The sequence below is a fragment of the Sebastes fasciatus genome, chromosome 17 (genome assembly GCF_043250625.1).
Source record: "Sebastes fasciatus isolate fSebFas1 chromosome 17, fSebFas1.pri, whole genome shotgun sequence".
NCBI classification, from domain to species: Eukaryota; Metazoa; Chordata; class Actinopteri; order Perciformes; family Sebastidae; genus Sebastes; species Sebastes fasciatus.
Window position 1 is genome coordinate 15,587,418 of NC_133811.1, and position 22,124 is coordinate 15,609,541.

Genomic DNA, 22,124 nt, shown 5'->3' on the forward strand with positions numbered 1-22,124 from the left:
ACACTTCAAAAATCATAGAAGTGGTGTTCATCTGTGGAGATTGTCTGAATGTTTGTTTGTTACAGAGCTTATTTTCTGCAATAATCCAAAACTCAATGAAAAATTCCACTGGCTTTTTGTTGAGGGAAAGCATGCGATTCTGATTTACGGGTTGGCCTACAGAAATACGTCATCCCTGCACCACTTTATTGCCTGCCTCATGAAGACCCAGCGACCTCAAGTTGACCTGTGACTGTGCTGTGACCCCTGCCCTGCAGCATTGCTACCTGGTCATTACATGAGGTCAGCTGACTGGCTCAAGAGCAGCAGTTGACCTGGATCGGACCCCACTCACCCGGGGAAATGACACCACGTATACAGCAGCCACACACACTTGCCTGCAGCAACCTTTCAGACAACTTTGGTGCAGAATAGGAGGTTGTGTGCACCTCACCTAAATGTACAATAAAGTTGGGCTTGATTTTCCTTCTTTAAAAGACACTGTGGTGTTGTGTGTGGTGAATCCAACAGATAAAAGCCTCCATAATTATATATATATATATATACATATAAAACATGGCAAATCATTTAGATAATGCCATTTTATTAGAATTTTCAGTGGAATGACAACAAAGCTCACTTTAAGAAAAGTAGAAGGTATATAAAAAGGCTCCTTTTGCATCCGTAACACAGAAAATAACCATAGCTTACATTTGTTCTAACATCAAGAGAAGAAAATGAAAATATACAACTCAAAGTATTGACTTTAAAACAACAAAAACATCTCTGCATCTTATACAGGCTTACATCAGGCTCTATCAAACATATTAACAGTGTATGTGCCTTGTGTTAAAGTGATATCAAAAAACAACATCTTTTTGTTTCTCTAGTTGGATAAAAAGGTTGATCTAAACCTAAAAGTGTACATTAAAATGAGTTCTACGGTACTGTGCAGCATGAGAGCGCGCTCTGGGTTCTAGCTGTAGGTTCTCCTCTCTGGACTTCACTGCACATCCTTCTGAATGCTGCGATGGAGACAAAACAAGACATGAGCTCTATCTGCTGTCACAATAGTCTTCAGAAGGGCTGCAACCAATCATTATTGATCTGCAAGTATTTTTTTCCAGTTAATCAATAAACACTTCTGTCTTGGAAATATCAGGAAACAATGAAAAATACACATCCCAATTTCCCAGAGCTGAAGATGTGCAGACTGACTCTCGTCAGTTTCTCTGTGACACCACGTTAGAGTACACGTTGCCCGCCCCACAAAACTTCTCCTCAATCATTACCAGTCATCATGTACAAGTTCACATTAATAAAAGATCAAATATTCATTTGAATGTGTGTTTCAGCATCCTACTTCTATGTAGGTAGGCTATGTAAGCTCAATGACATGTAACTGACCAACCATGTACAGGGCATTTGTGCTGCATTCATGTGGTGTCAGAATAATCAGAAAAATTAAGTCCCGATCATATTTCATGGCTCACCTGATCAAGTTTCCTCTGCTCTTTGTTGTCACACAAATACTGGAAACAGCTATCAATGTGTTGTTTAAATGCTTTGAGCAATAAAATACAACACGTCTTCTTTGTAGCGTCTATGTTGTTTCCACAGTACGACTTAAAGAAGACCGAAGTCTGAAGAACAACATCCCAACTCTGGAAATGGGCCCATCCGCGGAGCACATGAATGCACCATAGACTGTATATAAGAAATGGGACGCAGTCACTGTGACGTCACCCATTGATTTGTGGACTGCCGTTAAGCCTCAAGTTCAGCTTTTTGGAGTCGTCATCTTGGTTTTTTGCAACCAGAAGTGACCGAACCGAACCCTGAATAAAATGTTTTCATCTTTTTGACCAAAATGGTTATAATTAACTTTCATGAAGTGAAAACACACTGTGAAAGGATTTAAGTTGTAAGACGAAAACAAAGACAACTCCCAGACCGGACAACGCTGTGGTAGCGACCTGTCAATCACAAGGTAGCCACGCCCTAAAGCATCCCCTGCTTTATGGTCTATTTGACTCTAAATGGGACCATAATTTACTAAATGAACATCATGCTGTATTGAAGAAGACTAGAAACTAGTGATTGAGACCATAAACTCATGTTTACAAAGTGAGAAGTAGGGTCATTTTCTCATAGACTTCTATACAATCAGTTTTGCAACCAGAGGAGTCGCCCCCTGCTGGCTATTAGAAAGAATGCAAGTTTGAGGCACTTCTGCATTGGCTTCATTTTTCAGGACCTGGAGTTGCCCACTGAAATGAACCATTAACCTGCTGCGAGTCCGATTCAATTGGTTCTCGCTCGTTCATTCAGTGCCGCTGGGTCCGTCTACGCCGCTTCCTACGTTTTGAGCGACTGCACCATCGTAGCAGGCAGCGTGAGCGGTACGCCACGATATCAGCAAGTGGGAAAAGTCGGTGATTCATGAGCACTTGGTACGTTCGACAGGCTGACCCAGTACATACCGGAAACTAAAAAGAGTTGTTCCAATAGATTTGTTTGTTGATTTTTGCCCATCACTACACAGAGCTCAAGGTAACGTCTTAAAAGAGCTTGTTTTGTCAAACTTGCTCTCCAAAACCCCAAAAATATTAAATTTTCAGCTATATAAAAAAGAGAAAAGCAGCAATTCAAGCAGATTCTCCTAATTCCGTGCTCGATGCCTTAGCACAGACATTTTCCAACAGTGGTTTACAGTCAGTTTACACCGACCGTTCCTAATCAAATTCCTAAAATGTTCACATCATGGCAGTTTTAGTGAGATCCCATCCAGGTCTGAAACATTGAACTGTACAGGGAGACTGAGGCTACGTACCGCGCCAGATACTCGTGGACATTGTCGTGGCCGTTGTAGCGGGCCAATCCCACCAGGTTGCCGGTAGCACAGCGGCCCTCCTTCTTACGACACAGACTGCAGTTGCACATCTCTCGGCAGATGGGGCACGACCACGTCTACAAAGAAAAGGTCCAGATTTAATGTGGGTGACCAGCCGTGTTGTTACTCTGCTACACAAGTTAATCCCTGTTGAGGTTTCATGTTCCTTTCACCTTCAAGTCTTAAACATTTTCACATCACCTGCTACTTCTGGGTATGAATACTCAACATATACTTGTGATTTTGTCATAATAAAATGTGTACAAATAGGCATGCATTCATAAAGTCACACACTGTAAATACACTGAAAAATGTTCAATGCATCGGTTTTCTGATTCTTCTTTAGGCAGGATCTTTGCTGGTAAGCGGTCATTGATTTTTCCCACATTGTCAATAGCACTTTGACAAGACAGGGACACAATTCAAACAGGTGCCTAAAGACAAACCATGTCTACTGAGACTGTGATAAGCACAATATATAAATATATCTAATATGTTTTGTGATGCATGTGTAAGCTTCAGTTAGCACAACAGCCCCAACTGTCGTCTAGTTTCACTTATTAACTGAATACTCACACACACAAGCATAGATGCTACTTCATGTAGGTAACTATGTACAATAATAAACTACAATTAGCGCTTTGCGTTGGTATGCCTTCGCCAACCAGTCAAGTTGCAGTTTACATCCATGTCAGTCCAAAATGTCATCACTTCATTTTATCCCGTTAGACATTTGTGTGAAATGGTCGTAATTAGCTTATGAATTCTTGAGTTATGTGTTTTGTGAGGTCACAGTGACCTTGACCTATGACCGCCAAAATAATCAGCTCATCCCTGAGTGGACGTTTGTGCCAAATTTGAAGAAATTCCCTCCAGGTGTTCCTGAGATATCACGTGGGTCCATACGTAAACTTAATACCTCGGGTGTTGCTGTAGGCATAAAAATCTAATTTATAAAACAATCTTTGTCTCTTCTTTACATTTTAGTCTAGTTCTGGCTTGGACACGGTATCTTCGTTTGTATTTTGACCTTACATTCTGCATCTTTTTGCTTGGATTTTCCAGTAATTAAGTTAAAGTTTCTGTAGGTGGTGCTCTTTGCTTTGTTTAGATATGTTGGTCCCCACCTCTTCTGTTCAGCTTTTACTTAAAACAAAAAAGCCGTATGGCTGTCACTGTAAATGTAACTAAATCCCACAATTTCCAACCAGATGTTCGAAAAGAAAATATAAAAGCTTTCAATAACTACGTATCAATCGGCATAACAGAAAATACATTTATCTGAAAGCCCTTCTGATTCTCCCTTTAAAAGGTGTTATTTAAAAAATCCTGTTAGCAACACAAAAACAACTCAAACATTATAGAATATAATATCTTCCTATGTAAAACCAAGGCTAATATACATTTTAAGGAAACATCTTTGAAACACCAGACACAGTAATAAGACGGCATAACAGTGTGGTAAAAATTTTTAAATAAAATCAAAACCTCATTGTATTCACTTGTAAACATGACAGCTTATTAAAGCTTATAATATTATCCCTGACCACTTCATTACCCCCAGCTGTGAATGATAGTACTCTTACTTTCCCTGTTACGTATTATTTGCTTTTAATTGTCCCTTCAGTAGGACTTTGCGATAGCTTTTTATTATAAGTGACGAGATCCAAAAACAAGATAAACAGATCTTTAATCCGTTTGTAACTTGCAATGCTTTGTGAGATTTAAAATTCAGCCACTTCAGGTTTGACGAAGTTTGTTTTGTCTCGGAAGACCCCCACATTTATCTCCAGTTTACCAAATCCAAAGTGAGAGAAATTAAGAATTAGATGATTAACGTGTTGTGTGTATCAGCACTGACCGGGTCGACAAGCACATCGCATACGTCCTCTCCGTAGCGGTTCTTCAGGCACGGCCCACAGAACTGACCTTTGCCCTTCACACAGAAACCGCTGCGACACACCGTCTTGGTGTCCAGAGTCTTCTGTCTGCACTGGTGACACGAGCTGCCCTGAAAGAATAACACGCACACATATACACTGTGAAGAACCGTATTAACACAGGAAACCTGACAGTATAATACGGTGGACCACTAAATGGGTAAATGTGACTCACATTCTCCTTGTCCCAGATCTTGTCTTTGCTTCGGTACGCTATGTTGTCCAGGTCTTCTTTGGTGATATCGTCAACTGACCTCACCTCATAGTAGCTCCTCCTCTTCTTCTTTTTCTTCAGCCCGTTCTCACCGGCTTCTTCATCCACCTGCCCAATCACAACCGACAGATTGAGGATAAGTAATATTGAACTTTCTTTTCAGTTTAATTAGTTTTTGAGACATTTAATTTGTAGAAAGGCTGCTGAGATTAGTTGACTAGATAACTAAAGCCAAGTTCACTACACGACTTTCAAAATCGTCAGATCGCTGTAATGTTCACACGACACAACTTGCTGTCTTGTAATCGTGAGTCTTTAAGTAGTTGTGGCTTTAACACTACAGGACTGACCGGCAACAGGGGGTCACACACTACAAGATCTTTCACTGGGAGGAAACCCAGATGAGGTCTCCAAACTATGTTTTGTCACGAAAACACACGCTAGAAGTGACACAGGCGTGGTCACGCTTGTTGGCACACATGTAGGCTACTAATAGCCCGTTTCAACACCTCTTTACTATTTCCCCTATGTAGATCATTCAACGTGTTATGTTTATTCATGCAAACATCCCACACCCTAGGTGCAACAACTTTGGTCCGTGTTGCAAATGCAACACAGACAGTAAGTTCCTTGTTACAGGCGACCCCCCCGCCAGGTTTGTGTTTCTTCTGCTCTAATTGGCTGTATCTCCCCGACGGCCTCCCCAACAAGTCCAGATATTTAGCATGGCAGATATCTGGAATTATTCTGCGAGGCACCGGCGAGCCACTAGGCTTGTGTCTTTGAACAGTTCACAAATATCGCGCGAGCGCCAACGCAGATTTGCCTCTGATCTGGGGGTTTTGTCAGGGAGCTCCAGAAACTCGCCAAGTGGAAGATCAGGGCTAAAGTCGTGTAGTGTGAACGAGGCATTACTGACTGTAATTGCGTAATTTGAGTGCACAAATTACTTCACTGAAGATGTTAAAACTTCTCTCAAAATTAAACAACGTCTGGCTAAAAACGGTGTTTGAAACAGAAAATTTGATATGAAATATAACAGCACAAAATTTAAGTATGTGACTACCAGTTTATCAACATACAACCAAAGCACTTCCCTGCTACGACACTGTATTTACAGTATAGATGACATATAATGAAGAACTTCTCCATAAAAACCTCCCATATTAAACAACTTCCCTTTTCCTTTGAACTTCATTGCATCACACATACATGAGAGCTGTAAATGACTGTGTGTATGCTGTAGATGTCAGCCCACAGTGTGAAGTGTGTGTTGCTAATCGTACCTCCAACAGTCTTCTGATGTCTACAGTCCGGGGGTTTCTGTGGGGGAGCGGCTCGCTCTTTTCCTCCACTGCAAAGTTCTCAGGAGGACGAGCCTTACGGGAAGGGTTCCTCCTTTCTGACCCCCTCTCTTGTTCAAACTTGCGTTTCTCTGGCGCCCGCCTCTTCTTCTGCAGAAATAAAACAAAGACAGTGTTTACAAATCAGAACAGTAAAAAAAAAAACAGTCTCTATAATACACAAAACAGCTAATCTTATTACTAAAACATCTTACCTAAAATCTACTTTATTAACCTAAAATCTAGTTGATGAATTAAGAGTACTTGAAGTACTTTCCCTCGTAAATAAGAACCTTTTGAGGAACTCATTGCGTTTCGACAGCAGGATCCAGGGTCTATATTAAGTTCCGGGAACATTACTTTCTGAAAGTACAGGAACTTCCAGGGTGGAGTTTGCAGAGATGACCGTCGCTGATTGGTCAAACACACATAGCGCCGCTGCTTCAACTTGTGTACCACTTCAGTCATAAAACAAGACCATTTCAGGACAAGGGGAGAGCATTTCTCTTGGTTTGATAACCTTAAAAGTAAAGTTGGGCTCTGCGGTCAGCTTCCCGAATCATTTAAAAAAAGACGGAGAGAAAAGGAGAGAGAGATCGCGTGAGCAAGCCAAGAGGGCGAGCGGTAGAAGAGACAAACAGCACGTTGGTGCTGTGAATGACAGAAAAAAAGTTATTTTCTGATTGTTTCACGGCGGTTCTGTTATAAAGCACAAATAAATTACCATCAAACACTCAACAGATGATTTACTGTGGAGACAGATGCTCTTAGTTTCATTTTCCTCCTCTGTATTTCATTCACTACATCCAACGTGCATCAGTAAATATGACGCAGCAGTCAGAGTGTGTTTACCGCTGTGACCACCAGCAGCCCTCGTCCCATGTCATGCTGCTTTTTCATACGTGAGCGGACTAATTTGCCTAATCTTCGCAGGTCTTCAGACCGCTATGGAAACGCAGAGAACTGGCTGAAGGAACCTTGAAAAGTAGTCTTGGGACTAAAATTATCAGGAACATCTTGGTGGAAACCCAGCTATGGTTATCTGACCTGCAACCACAGCCCTCCATCAACTACTGTTTAACATGCGTCAGACACTCATCAAATTTACTATGAAAAGGTAAAAAAAGGAGTTACTAGAAAACGAATGACCCAATAAGTCAATATTGATAACGTCTAGTAATTACATGCAATTAGAGTTTTCATAATGTCTGAGTAAAAAGAAGAAATCCTAAAAAGTGACACAGAAAATAAAACCAAAAATAGATTTATTTTATTGTAGCATTGTTTGTGTCTTGCATTGTTCTGTATATATTTTTTTGAGCCCATGTAGGGAAAGGTTTTGCAAACTAACTTAGGCTATAAACACTATGGTATGTGGCATTGGTTCCTGCTATACACAGGACCTTATACGAATAAACATTAAATAAACAACCACTCTTTTAATTGAACTCATGGAAACCAAAGTAAACTTGTGGTCTTAAGTGAACATTGACACCCAGATTATTACCGGTACTTACAATATAGGATGACATCTAACTCTTGTTCCTTTGGAGTTTGAATGCACTTACTGAAATTCGCTTCGGACAAAACAGTCAAATACATGTAATGTTGCTGGTGATCAATTCTCTTTAAATGAATAGTTCTTTTACTTGTTAATTTTTCTATTATATGGTTGTGACGGAAACTGGTGCTAGTGTGTATACTCACTTGAGGAGTGGTGGGAGGAGTCAGGTCAGCCATGCTGCTCAGATCAGCAAACAGCTTAGCCAGCTGAAAGACAACAGCAGAGAAGACCAGAGTCAAAGTTCATGTAACAAAAGGAGGGACTGATGTCATTTTAGGACACAGATCACACAGTTTGTCAGAATATGGAGACAACACAAAAGGCTGAAAGGGTCCATTACCATGGCCTTGTTTTCCTGGATGTTCTTGTCTCGTTTCCGTAGGCTCTGGGACAGGACCTCCTCTTTGTCCTCCTCCTCCTCCTTCTCTTCCTCATCCTGCTGCTGCTGCTGCTGCTGCTGCTGCTGCTGCTGCTGCTGCTGCTGCTGCCTCTGCTGCCTCTGCCTTCCACTGGATCTCTGTGAAGGTGGAGGTTCTTTGACTGGCTTTTTGGCTTTTTTCTCTTGCAGTTCCTGTTTGGGGGTCGACAGTCTTTTGACGGGAAACCTGAGGATGAAGATTAAAATTCGATCCTTGTTCAATCACTGGAGAATCAACACAGTTGTAATGAAACAGGTCTGTGTTTCCGACGGCCCCTTGTATAGTTGGGCAATTAGGATGAATACCGTGGAAAACAGCGATAAGATGAATCTATGACCAATTCACTTTTTTTGGCCAAATTACAATTATTATTGCCTTTATATTTCTGCCTGATCAAGATTCAAGCCGTCAAATGTGACACAAATAATTAACCTCATGAGTAGTAATGTAACAGTTATCGGTTTCACGATATATCACGGGAAAAATTGCGGCGGTTAGTATTACCGTTTCAAATTTCAATTATCATTAAAACTGTGTTTGATTACTACCAGTGTTTTGCAAGCCCAGCGTAACGTTAGCGAGTGTGCGGTCGAGATAAGGAGAGAGTGACCGTTTGTGTAACCGCACAGTGCGCGTTGTGTTTGTTTACTAAAAAGTTCATGTGTTTTAGGGTTGACGAGAGGAGACGGGTTTCCACCAGCCAGTGTATTCCAAGATTGGCGGCTGGTAACGTTAGGGAGTGTGCGTTTTGAGAGAGACTGATGGGGAGTATGAAGTCAGCAGTAACGTTATAGATGTGAACGTAGCAGTGCGGTGTGTGTACAGTATAGGCTGTCGGTGAATAAATGTTACAACTCCTCCAGACCCACGCCAAGTGAAGTAAAAGTGAAGGGGGTTAGCCCCGAAGTTAGCGAGAACCACGGCTCAGACTCACTTAATGTGGGCTGTTAAGGTGGACCAGCTATTCTGCAACGTGGGTTGACTCCTATACAAGACTCCTCTATATTTATGTCAATTGTTGGGCTCATTGTAGTTACTCAAACAACACAGAGGATAGACTATGTGTGTGAGAGATTAATAATACTTCATACTTCAGATTCTTTGTTCATGCTAGCAGCACTAAAGGATATTTAGACATAAACATACAGTGATCATCCCTAGGTTAAAAACAAAAAGGTGCAGCAACTATCCGTTTGCTCATCTACAAACTGACACCCACACGCACCTCAGGGCAACTAAAAGACTCCTCCTCTTTGGTTGGGGGTCCTCCTCGCCATCAGAGTAGAAGCCTGTGTCCACCTCGCTGTCCTCCTCTGAATCCACCATCTGGAGAAAAAAACAATAAAAAAAAGCATTTGGTCTGGTGCTTCTTTAGCTGCGGTATCGCACACATTTTCATTAAATATTAGTAGTACCTTGGTCTTTAGCCTTTTGTTAACAGATCTTCTGCCCTCTTCTTCCTCATCCTCGCTGAAACCTTCAAACTCCTCCTCGCTGTCCGACTGGCTGAACAGACGAGCCAGCTCAGCGGTGATGAACTTGGATTTGAAACACGGAGCCTGTTGACAGACATATCAAGCATCATATATATACACATATAAACTGGGTTGTGGATGTGGCGCTTTTGACCCGTTGTTCTACGAGTGGGTGCCCGTTTTGTGTTTCTCGTGCACATGCACACAAGGTGACACGGTACACAGTCCTGCCATTGGTGTCACACTATCCCACTGATCAACAGGTGGCAGTGACACGCCAATATATGCTGAAATGCACCAGCAAAGAAGAAGACTGCAAGCTAGTGAACATGGATGTAAACAATGCTGGCTAAAAAAAAAAAAAATCTGCTTTGCAAATGTTTTATTGGGAAGAAAATGCACTCAACACATTTGCTAACACAATGCGTTTTGGTGAGTAACACTGACTGTAACCAGAACTGTTGTTGTTCTTTACAGGAAAACTCCACAGGATCAATATTCACACTTTACACCAGAGGGAGCACCACTCTATCAGTGGACATCCTTGAACCTCACTAACCGAATGCTGTGGGAACAATGAATTTAGTTCAGCTGTGTCAGTTGTCACGCCACTGCCAGGAAGACCAGCGCTGAGACTGGCTGTCACTGAAGTGAACTTGTCTTCTTGAGTTTACATTGGCAGATACCAAACTGTAGCCAAGGACGTCCTTATCACTACAGGCCTGTGCAACTTCTCAGCCATGGCAGGACAGGGAAATTTACGACCAATGACAAAGTGGAGTGGAAAAGGAACAGACACTTAACCCTTTTACTTTGTTGACATTGGCTTTACTTCCTCATTGTTTGGGTCTCACAGTCCCTAATGCTGTGTGTAATGAATAACTAAATAAATATTAATTTAACCATTTTTGTCACATATTTGTTTTTCTTTTCTTCTGACCTAACCTAATTAAAACCAAACAGCCTATGTAAAAAAGTTTTGAATTTGGGCATGCACACTTGATGAAGGTGATCAAATATGGAAATTACATCCCACTGAGCAAATTGACGTTGAAATGATGTTTAATAGATGTATCTTACACGTCTTTTTGTCTGTAGACGTTTAGTTTAGATTATGGTTATTCTAGATTGAAAAGTGAAAGTTTAGTAGATGTCTAGTCTTAGCCTAGGCGTTGTTTCAATCTGTGAGTCAGTCTATATGTCAAAAAAATAAACATTTATATTGTAAACACGGGGCTGTGTCAGTGCTTATGTTTATATTTTTTATATTTAAAAGGTTGTTATGCAGTTTTAAAATATGTAATGATGATGGTAAAATACCAAACACATTATTCTTTAATGGGTGCTTATGACGACAGTGTGTGCAAGCCTTTATCTAGGGGCAAGACTGAATTTTTGGGCGTCTTTGACAAATATGTGCATGTGAAACAGAATTTTTTTTATATAATTGTATATTATAAATAATAATTTGCGCATATAAGAAAAGATAACAAATAGTCAATATGATTAAGTTATATTATAAGTAATGAATTGGTATTCTGGATTGATACATTTATATTTTGATAAGGATAATTATATCAGTAATTAATTTATATTTCTGTATGACACAGATTAAAGGTAATAATTATAGTTAGAATAATTATAAATAATAATAATTATAGTTAGACAAATTTAGGAAAATTTAATTAGAGTATATGTATGGCTCAATAAGGAAGCTGGTTAATAATTAATAATTGACTTATGGAGAAGGGGTGGGATTAAATAAGTTTATACTTCTTCTCACTCCTTTTCGAATATGTAAATCAAGGCATCAAGAGTTTGACAATTTATTTTTCTTATGCTTTTCATTGTATAATGAAAAGCATTGTATTTTCATTTGTATATTGGTAGAAATTCAATTGTTTTATTCTTATTTTATTCTAACGTTTTTATCTATTCTTTTGTTATTATACTATTTACTTGCACCAACAATACCAAAGCAAATTCCTAGTGTATACCTCTTACACCTGGCAATAAACACAATTCTGATTCTTCTGATTCTGATAAATACTACTTGTTTCTGACTGTCCACTTGTTGGTATGATCATTCTCTTTATTTTTTATTTTTTTTGTATTCTACATGAAAAAGTGAAATTAAATGAAATTGTTATAATGTAAAACAGAGTCAAGCTGTGTCTGATCCATTTGTTGATATCTGCTGAACCATGCCCTCCTGCCTCAGGGGGAGTTGACCTCTGACCTTCAAGAAAGAGGGAGAAGCAACTACCAGCTAGTGATGGGAATCCGGGCTCTTTTTAGTGAGCCAGATCATTTGGCTCAGCTCACCAAGAAGAGCCGGCTCTTTCGGCTCCCAAACGGCTCTTCATTTTACCACTTCTGCCTTTTTATAATTCAGCCAAATTTAGCTTTAGTTGTTTTGACCTATGATTAGTATGTGTGCACATATATCACTTAAATTATTCAATATAATTATACTAAACCTTGTAATTTCCAGAATACCATAATTTTACATGCTGCTTCGTTTCCGACTGTCACTCATCTTGTCTGCTATTCGCGCACCTCACTCCTCTCTCTTTCTCTCCTCCTCTCCCTCCTGCTCTGTACCTGTAGACCGTCAGCGCGCCGCGCACCTGCTTGATGGTATAATCCTTGTCTGTCATCACCTGATTGGTCGCATGGATGTCATTAACACAACATTCAGTCACAGTAAGTGCATGGAGTGCCCGTGGCGCGGAGAAGATTGTCCTATCATTCTGCCTTGAATTAATAAAAAAAAATTTAAAAAAGAAGAAAAAAAAAAAAACGGCTTTCTGACAGGAGCCGGCTCTTATAGTTCACTTACAAGAGCCGGCTCTTTGAACCGGCTCGTCCGCGACGACACATCACTACTACCAGCTCCTATAGACAGAAACACTGAACATGCTCTCCTTTACTCTCAGTAATCAGCTCACTGTTCAACATGTGAACGACCAGCTCACTGCTCACGTATAAACTAGCTGACATGACAATATAACAGGATGTCTGGATTACAGGACTGAAGTAAATAACAGCCAGAAAATCCCACTTTTTTCGCGGGAGAAACATGTGACTGCCTCCTTTACAATGGAGCAGCTCCAGGCCGCACAACGTTACCTGGTAACAATAGTGCTCATTTTGACTCATTGCGACCACAAAAATCAACGTGATAAATAAAGGTACATTTACATGCAGTGCTCTGCCGCTTACCTTTGATTTGAGGGTCATTTTTATCTCCGTTTATCGGTAAAATGTCTGTTAAACGCAAACTTTTGTCTAAAAAAGAAAATCAATGAGTAGAGAGGTTGTTGTTTAAAAAACCAACCGCTAGAGCAGTCCGGTAATTTGCAAATGTAGGGGGTTTGTTGTTAGCGGGCGTACACGTAAGTTTGTAGTTAAGTCCAATGAGTGTAATTTTGAACATCATTAACAACCGGATAAGCTCAAATAGCCTCCGCTTACTTGTACTTTTCAATAAAGAAGTTTCTCTTTATGTTTAGGAGTAGACTTTCTTCTGAGCCCCCCCCCCCCGCACTCACAATGGTGCAGTCCGTCCTTTCGCGCGAAAACGGCCTATGGGCGTGGTTAGCATTCTCTTTACATCCATGGTGGTAATATAACTTGCACCCATAGGAATACAGCAGATAACATATACTGGGGAATTATTCAGTTTTTAAGAGAAACTGATTTAGTGAAACGAATCTAGAGTTTCCTCTTTATTATTATTATTATTATTATTATTATTATTATTGTTATTATTATTATTATTATTATTATTATTATTTTTATTTTTTATTTTGTTTCTGCACAATCTCCTGTTCCACACTCCAGTCGAGATGGTAGCGGTAATGCACCTCTAAGATGGTTTGCCAATAAACACCAAAGAAGAAGAAGATACTGCCCCATAGTCTTACCGTAGTACAGGCCAATGCATGGATGAATTTATTATAGTTTTAGTTTGCAAATTCACATTCAAATTGATTCTCTGAAAAGTAACTAAAGCTATCAGACCAATGTAGTGGAGTAAAAAGTACAAAAGATGGAAATACTCAAGTAAAGTACGTTTTTAATTTAAAGTTCAATACAGCTAAAGAGGATACATGTTCCATATTTTCATTATAAAAATTGTAGTAAATATTAAGGCTGTCAAAGGTAACGCGATAACGTGTTAAAGCTGAAGTAGGCGAGATTGGAGCAAATATGATTTAAAAAAGTTATTTTTATAAAACGGTCGCTATATCCTGACAGTAGTACATGAGACGGGTAACCTGAAAAAAATCGTGTCTGTGTCCTCCGGTGCTCCTAACGGCATCTGCAAGATTTCACAGACCTGAGGAAAACAAGCAGTAAGAGCTGATCTGAGGTCTGCTGTCCAGCTGCTGTCTACTCGCGAACTCCAACCAAACGGTCAAACTAGGCAGCGCTGATCAAATATGAATCAATATTATTTTACATTAATGCCTATTTCTCGCCTCAAATGTTTTCAGAATCATCTTGTAGTGTACGGTTTAGCTGTAAAATGAGAAAGTTTGTGACGTGGCCTTCATTGTAAAATCTGTTGAAGGAACGTCAAGTACCTGTCACATGACCGGAGCACAGCCAATAGGAAAGCTCTCTCAATGAAATGACCTGTGATAGATTTTTTAAAGCCTGAAAACAGAGCCATGAGGAGGAGCAGAAGTCTAGTTCAGAACACTTGAACTACAATATGCTGAAAGGTTATTATGGAATTTTTGCCCAATGATGCCAAAAATATACTGCCTACTGCCACTTTAACGGACATTTGTTTTAATGCCACTGATTTCTTTTGCATATTAAAGCAGCAGGTCTTTCGGAAGTTGTAGCAGGCTCAGTTTTAAAGGTAAAACTAGTAAGAGTGAAGATACTTACAAATAAATAACGCTCTAAACGTTTGGCGAGGAAAAACTGTCATGGCCATTTTCAAAGGGGTCCCTTGACCTCTGACCTCAAGATATGTGAATGAAAATGGATTCTATGGGTAGCCACAAGTCTCCCCTTTACAGACATACCCACTTTATGATAATCACATGCAGTTTGGGGCAAGTCATAGTCAAGTCAGCACACTGACACACTGACAGCTGTTGCTTGTTGGGCTGCAGTTTGCCACGATTTGAGCATATTTTTTATGTTAAATGCAGTACCTGTGAGGGTTTCTGGACAATATTTGTCATTGTTTTGTGTTGCTAATTGATTTCCAGTAATAAATATATGCATACATTTGCATAAAGCAAGCATATTTGCCCACTTCCATGTTGATAAGAGTTTTAAATACTTGACAAAACAAAACTCCCTTTAAGGTACATTTTGAACAGATACAAAAATGTGAGATTAATTTGCGATTAATCGCGATTAAATATTTTAATCGACAGCCCTAGTAAATATATTTCACAGTACAAATATACAAACATAAAATTAATTATACAACAAAATACAGTTATTCAGCTGTGACACGTAGGATATATGTGATAATAAGTGAGCTGTAGAGGTACAGGTGGATTTTGTTACCGTTGGACAGAGCCAGGCTATCTGCTTCCCCCTGTTCCCAGTCTTTATGCTAAACTAAGCTAACAGACTGTTGGCTGCAACCTACTTTTAGAACAACAAATAAAGGATTTCCTATAGCAGAATAGTATTCCTGGCAGTTTGCAGAAGGCTTTGGGAGCATTTTTACATTCATATTGGAAAATAAAATTATAGTAGATTTGGTAGACTTCGGCTATGACCTGAGTATTTTTTTAAAAGCCTGGCTATGACCTTTCTACTTAAGGCTAATATATCAATTTCCAAGTACACTGTGCCAGATTGACAATTACACAGCACCTGCATCACTGTCTGTTTGTCTCAGCGCCCTCATTACTATTTCATCCTCCACTGTTGTTTAGCTGTCAGAAGCCTGCTGGGTAAAATAGGCCTTCCTGTCAGGATGACTGCAAAATGATAGGGGTTAGAGGTCAGCAGCGTCAGGAAACCATAATACACACAGAGCACATGGAGGGTTTACCGCTTAACGTCATAGTTCATGCCAGCTGGAATCAGCGGAGATGAGACAGAGGCAGCTGTTTACACATTGCAAAATTATTCTGCCTCTCCCTCCTCTTTAACTACAAGCTCTTTGGCTTTAAGTCCCTTCAAACTGAAATGGTCTCCTCTTCATCTCTTCTTCCTTCTCTCAGACCCTCCTGCTGCTCCCCTCTCGTTCTGTCCCTCTCTCACGATCTAAAGGCCCGCGGTCCCATAACTGAAGCCGATCCACTTGTTTTGGGTCATTTCAGTGATGTATCATTGTTCAGGGTGTGATCAGTTTGCATTAGTCAACATTACAGGGAAGTATTATGTACAGTTTATTCCAGTGAATTCCCATTAAAGCTGGAAAGGTGGCAAGTTTTTCCACTTTTCCCTGCAAATCAGCCATTATAGAATGATTTTAACTTATGTTTTAATTATTTATTTAATTTTAGGGGAATTATTTTTGGTCCCTCTTGCAATAAAAGCAAATAATCATTTTGCTTTTTATGAATTGCTGATCAAATTGGAGATGTGGGCAGGGATTAAGATGCTCCACTTTTTGATTCATTCACTTCATGCCTGCATATGTCTGAATGCACTCAATCTTTGCTATTTCTGTTTCCTCCAGCCCTTCTTTTAATTGATCGTCTGATCTTCTCCCCATGACTGACTCACCCAGAGTATCTTTTTTTTACGGTATATTAACCGTATATAAATACAAAAACTGCTCACGTCAGGGGTACATTACATTTATAAAGTAAAAAAAATAAAATAAAAAATGAATAAAAACAATAATATATATATGTATTATTATTATTTATTTGATTTTATTTATTATATTTTATTTCTATTTTTTATTCAATTTTGTATTTAAGAAAATATAAGTATGTTAAAAGTATATACATACAAGAACTGCTCATGTCAGGGGTACATTTATAAAGTTAAAAAATAAAATGAAATAAATATTACCAATAAAATATATACATACATATATCTAAAGAAAAAGTAATACAAATTCAGAATAAATACTCATTGGTCCATATGGATTTTATCAAATGCATAATTCATTTTAATTGCCTTCTTATTTTTACTGTTTCTTGTCATGGTGCCATATTGAGGCAGTTCTTGATAAAACATATTCAAAATTTGGTTCGGAGTCCGCCCATCTCTTCCTGTGAATATGGAATTTCACAATTTTGAAAAGAACATTATATCGTTTTTCATTACCTTCAAATCATATAAAAAATGTCTTTATCCTGTCAATTGTTTTCCTTCTTAAATAATGTTGAACATCCACCCAAAATATTCTGGTATGAACACATTGATAAAACAAATTACAAATTGTTTCTTCTAGTTCACAGAAAGTGCAAGAATACTCTATATCAATTCTAAATCTCTCTAATGTTGTTTTTGCTGGATATATACGATGTAAAACTTCAAAGGAAACTTCTTTAACTTTATTACTAAGACAACATTTGTCACCAATTTGCCAAATTTTCTACCAATTAATTTCACCATAAAGCGAAGCCCAAAATAATCTTTCTGGAGGCAGAGTTACAGCCTGTATGCAGTTCCTAATGTATTTATCGGAGCATTCTCTCGGTAATGTCGACTTCTCCAAGGAATACCACTATTAAATGAATCAATCATCGAAAGCCAACCAGACTATTTCTATTTTTCAGAGGAAAATGATCCCTTACATCATCTTATCACAGTATTTTGTGGTGTTCAGAGTAGACTGAGGAGCAGAGATGTAGCCAGTGATTTCTCGACTTGTCACTTGTAGCGTTGTAGACTGAAACTTTGGTCATTTCACTGTCCTGTCATGTCTGTCAATTTTTTAGTTGAGGTGGTTGCATGTGATGTGATCCTGTTTGTTCAGAAATTATGGTGTTCATCTCAACACAGGGCCGGCTCTAGCCCTTTTGGTGGCCGAGGCGAAATTCAAATTTGGAGCCACCCCCAGTGGCGCCGTGGTCAGGGTTCAACCGTCCAACCCAACGCCCCGTAAACCACAACACACACCAGACATCTCAATGGTTTTAAGACAAAAAACATTAATATTTTTATTTTCATAAATAACTGTATTTAGTGTGTTATGATTAAACAATTGGTCCCTGATATTGTTGGCTTAGAAGTGTTTCGTCAGTTTCATTACAACAAGAGTTATATGGGTGAAAAGTGTATTTCTTTCTTTCTTTTTTTCTTTCTTCCTTTATTTGTTCATTTGTTACCTCAATACAGAAAATGATGAGGGGTGCACGCTGGCATTTAATTTTTAAAAATGTATTTATTTGTTTATTTATTATTATTATTATTATTATTATTATTATTATTATTATTATTATTATTATTATTATTTATTTTTATATTTTTTTTAAGAGGGTGACCAGCGCCCCCCAGAAGGTGACGCCAAGCCAGCATGTTCAACATGTTGGTAACTTGGAGATATTTTGATATTTTTCCTCTTGTGTTGAAAAGAGACGACAAGTCTTCAAACTGTTGTTCCCAGATTTAACACACACACACACACACACACACACACACACACACACACACACACACACACACACACACAGTGGATGGTGGACAGATGGAGCAGACACGCGAAACCACAAAAAACTGTTGGTCAAAGACTGGAGTTACCTGTGAATGTCCAACATTCATGAAAATGAAGGTTAGTGAAATGACTTGTGTACAGACACATATAAGTGTACATTTGTGTCTTTATTGAGGAGGCCAAATGCATGTCAACAGAGCAACAGGTGAGCAGTGACCAGGTTCAATCAGACATGTGTAACATCTCAGGTGCTAAGGACAGGTTATACGAGATGCACAAACAAAGGGAGAAGTTGTAACACATTCGTAGTCATTCCAATTCCATCCTGGAGAATAGTTGAGTTGACCACAGTTTTGACTACCTGCACCGTTTGGCTGGCCGGATTCCCATTTGGTAAACTTCACTGGGCAGCCGTCAGACCACATCCATGTGCTGTCTTTGTGAAGGTCGCTGAATCCAAACCAGGTGAGTCCCTCAGCAGGGTCAAAGTTCTTGATCAAGGATTTGACGAAACTTTCTTCATCCAGACTGTGGATAGACACCAGGTTGGCTCCTTGTGACAAACAGTGGATCTCTGCATCAGCCCAGGTCATGTCTGTGGCGACGTACTTGTAGCAGCGGTTGTTGAAGCTGTACCAGAACATGGGACAGCTGCCACGCTGTAGCTTCACTTCATGTTCCTCAGAAGGAGACACGGCACCCAGAGCCAGACCAAACAAGAAGAGGAACAACAGCATGTTGGTGTCTCTCTGTCACAGGAGCAGGATGAGGATGTTGTTGTGTTGGTTGGAGTTGATCTGCACCGTTTGATGGGATCAAGACCCTGAAGGAGACCGGTGACAGGCTGCTTTTATATGCTTCAGAGAGGGTGTTTGTACTGTTGGCATAATATTATTGGTCAGCTGAACTTGGCATACACTTTCAAGTTGATCGCAACCACACAGTATCTGAGCATAAGCCAAAAATAGACCACCAGCTCACCTGGAGATTTCACATAAAACATACAATTTATTCAAATCATTTTAAACAAGTTTTGTTCTTTTTGCACTTTACCTGGTACACCTGTGCTGTTCCCATATTTATCTAATACACAGAGACTGGAACAGACATGGAAAAACTAATAATTGAAAGCAACACAAACAAGCAGGTGTAAAATCTGTAGAATTAAATGTCTTCATGTCATTACTGTTTACTGCAATGCAAATTCTGTTATATTTGTATTTTGTACAAAGGGAAAAGAAATGTATTATTAAAAAATGAGTGAATTACCAGAGTGGATGCCCAACATTAGCTAAATTAATGTGAATAAAATGACCTCTGTACAGGCATGAACATGCACATTTATGTCTTTATTTTGGAGGTCCAATGCATTTACCCAGAGTAAACAACAACGTAACTTTACAGGGTGACAAATGCAGATAAAACACTAAATACACCTTCCTGTTGGTTTCCTGTCCATTACAGCATTTGACACCAGAGGACAGAGATGAGCGTCATCACACTGACTTGCTCTTCTGCTGCCCTCAAGTGGCCACAAAACATAACAACAAGTACTTTTATGTTCCAGCATGGTAGCTCCAAACCACTTACTTGTTTTCTTCTCAAGAATGCACTTCCACATTGTCAAACCTCTGAACATGGCACCTCAAAAATACATAAATAATCAATATCTTACAATAAATAAGTAGAATAGCACAATTATTCTGCTCCTTGAACACAATGAGCAGATGTGTGTTTGTGCATGTGTGGGTCATGTACAGGTTAATAGTAAAAATGACTTTCTATGACAGTGGCTCCCAAACTTTTTCATGTCAAGGACCCCAAAACGGACACAAATTACTGACTCAGGCACCGATTGACGAACCATGCCCGAGTACGGTACGGAGCGTTCACACGAATCAAACGAACTGGACTTTGGGAGCAAGTGTACTCAGATCCGGGCCCCGTGTCCCTGATGTGAAAGCACCCTTACTAATGTGAAAGCTGAGCGGCCGGGGAGTGGAGAGGGGGGGCAATCTTACATACCGATGAATTGTCCCTAATATGAAAACGCCCTAATTCTCTTAATAGATGCATGTACATGTTTATTGTGCATAATGAAAGGATATTATATTATTAACACTAATTTAGAGTTTATTAAAAAGGCGTGGAAATATTCACTTTGATCAACCACTGATACCTGTTTGAATGTCCAGCATTCATGAAAATGAAATGACTTCTTTACAGACAAATATAAGTTTACATTTGTGTCTTTATTGTGGAGGCCAAATGCATGTCAACAGAGCAACAGGTGAGCAGTGACCAGTTTCAATCAGACATGTGTAACATCTCAGGTGCTAACGACAGGATACACGAGATGCACAAACAGAGGGAGAAATATCAGAACATGGAAGGTCATTCCATTTCAGATCGTTACTGAAGCTGTTTTGAACGCAGTTTTCATGTCCTCCTTTGTTGTTTGGTTCTCCTGTTCTCCAAAAATGAAAGTTGAATGCAGACCCATAAGACCACATCCATGCGCCTTCTTTGTGGATGTCACTGAGTCTGATCCAGGTGAGTCCCTCAGCAGGGTCAAAGTTTTTGATCAGGGATTTGACAAAGTTCTCTTCATCCAGACTGTGGATAGACACCAGGTGGGCTCCTTGTGACACCAGAGAGGGTGTTTGCACTGTTGGCCTAATATTATTGGTCAAATCAACTTGGCAAACACTTTCAAGTTGCTCACACAGTATCTGAATATAAGCCAAAAATAGACCACCAGGTCACCTGGAGATGTCACATAAAACCTAGAATTTATTCAAATAATCTTTCAAGTTTTTGTTTTTTTGAGGTAAAAAGCTCTGTGTGTTTTAAAATGAAATCATGATGAACACATTTCTACTTTTTTTTTGCATGTTACCCCCCACAGATTCTCGTGGGACAATATTTAAAAAGTACAAATATGTTTGTTTGTTTGTTTCCTGCTCCAGTCCTGCCTGCTGCCTCTGACAACACACTTAATATAAACTTCACGCTGCTCTGACTCACAACAGTGTCATTTCATTATCATAAGTGAGAGTGCAGTAAATGTTGATTTTTGAGTACAAAATGAGATATTCACATGCTGGATAGGTAGTGTACTTGTGATTACAACATCTGGTACACCTGTGCTGTTCCCATATTTATCTAATACACAGAGACTGGAACAGACATGGAAAAACACTTTAATAATTGAAATCAACACAAACAAGCAGGCGTAAAATCTGTAGAATTAAATGTCTTCATGTCATTACTGTTTACTGCAATGCAAATTCTGTTTATTTTTATTTTGCACAAAGGGAAAAGAAATGTATTATAAAAAATGAGTGAATTACCAGAGTGGATGCCCAACATTAGCTAAATTAATGTGAATAAAATGACCTCTGCACAGGCATGAACTTGCACATGTATGTCTTTATTTTGGAGGTCCAATGCATTTACCCAGAGTAAACAACAACGTAACTTTACAGGGTGACAAATGCCGATAAAACACTAAATACACCTTCCTGTTGGTTTCCTGTCCATTACAGCATTTGACACCAGAGGACAGAGATGAGCGTCATCACACTGACTTGCTCTTCTGCTGCCCTCAAGTGGCCACAAAACATAACAACAAGTACTTTTATGTTCCAGCATGGCAGCTCCAAACCACTAACTTGTTTTCTTCTCAAGAATGC

The 22,124-nt window shown here is 39.3% G+C and overlaps 2 protein-coding genes across 3 annotated transcripts; both read right to left on the reverse strand.

Annotated features, from left to right (window-relative positions):
- Nucleotides 1–563: 563 nt before the first annotated feature.
- cdca7b (cell division cycle associated 7b) lies at nucleotides 564–13,323 on the reverse strand. 2 transcript variants are annotated; one of them, XM_074612593.1, is made up of 11 exons: nucleotides 13,305–13,323; nucleotides 13,053–13,118; nucleotides 9,768–9,911; nucleotides 9,578–9,678; nucleotides 8,274–8,538; nucleotides 8,077–8,139; nucleotides 6,313–6,480; nucleotides 4,988–5,134; nucleotides 4,734–4,883; nucleotides 2,813–2,949; nucleotides 564–1,004 (listed from the first exon to the last, which is right to left on the reverse strand). In XM_074612593.1, the coding sequence occupies exons 2-11, from the start codon at nucleotides 13,068–13,070 to the stop codon at nucleotides 983–985; spliced, it is 1,215 nt and encodes a 404-aa protein (XP_074468694.1). In that variant the 5' UTR covers nucleotides 13,071–13,118; nucleotides 13,305–13,323; the 3' UTR covers nucleotides 564–982. The 2 variants fall into 2 exon arrangements, with proteins under 2 accessions (XP_074468694.1, XP_074468693.1); XM_074612592.1 differs by lacking the exon at nucleotides 13,305–13,323 and having other exon boundaries at nucleotides 13,053–13,209.
- A 5,254-nt stretch (nucleotides 13,324–18,577) lies between these two features.
- On the reverse strand, nucleotides 18,578–19,257 carry LOC141754025 (ladderlectin-like). Its single transcript, XM_074612778.1, has one exon. It carries the CDS (start codon nucleotides 19,164–19,166, stop codon nucleotides 18,681–18,683), a length of 486 nt encoding a protein of 161 aa, XP_074468879.1. The 5' UTR covers nucleotides 19,167–19,257; the 3' UTR covers nucleotides 18,578–18,680.
- Between the last annotated feature and the right edge of the window lie 2,867 nt (nucleotides 19,258–22,124).

Bases quoted from the DNA above. Each gene is read 5' to 3' on its own strand.
- cdca7b (XM_074612593.1), bottom strand. The intron at 8,539-9,577 runs GTGCGTGTGGGT...CTTCATCCTCAG, and splicing joins AGTCTTTTAGTTGCCCTGAG to GTTTCCCGTCAAAAGACTGT. The intron at 2,950-4,733 runs GTCAGTGCTGAT...TTTTCTTTGTAG, and splicing joins GCGATGTGCTTGTCGACCCG to ACGTGGTCGTGCCCCATCTG.
- LOC141754025 (XM_074612778.1), bottom strand. From the start codon at position 19,166: ATGCTGTTGTTCCTCTTCTTGTTTGGTCTGGCTCTGGGTGCCGTGTCT.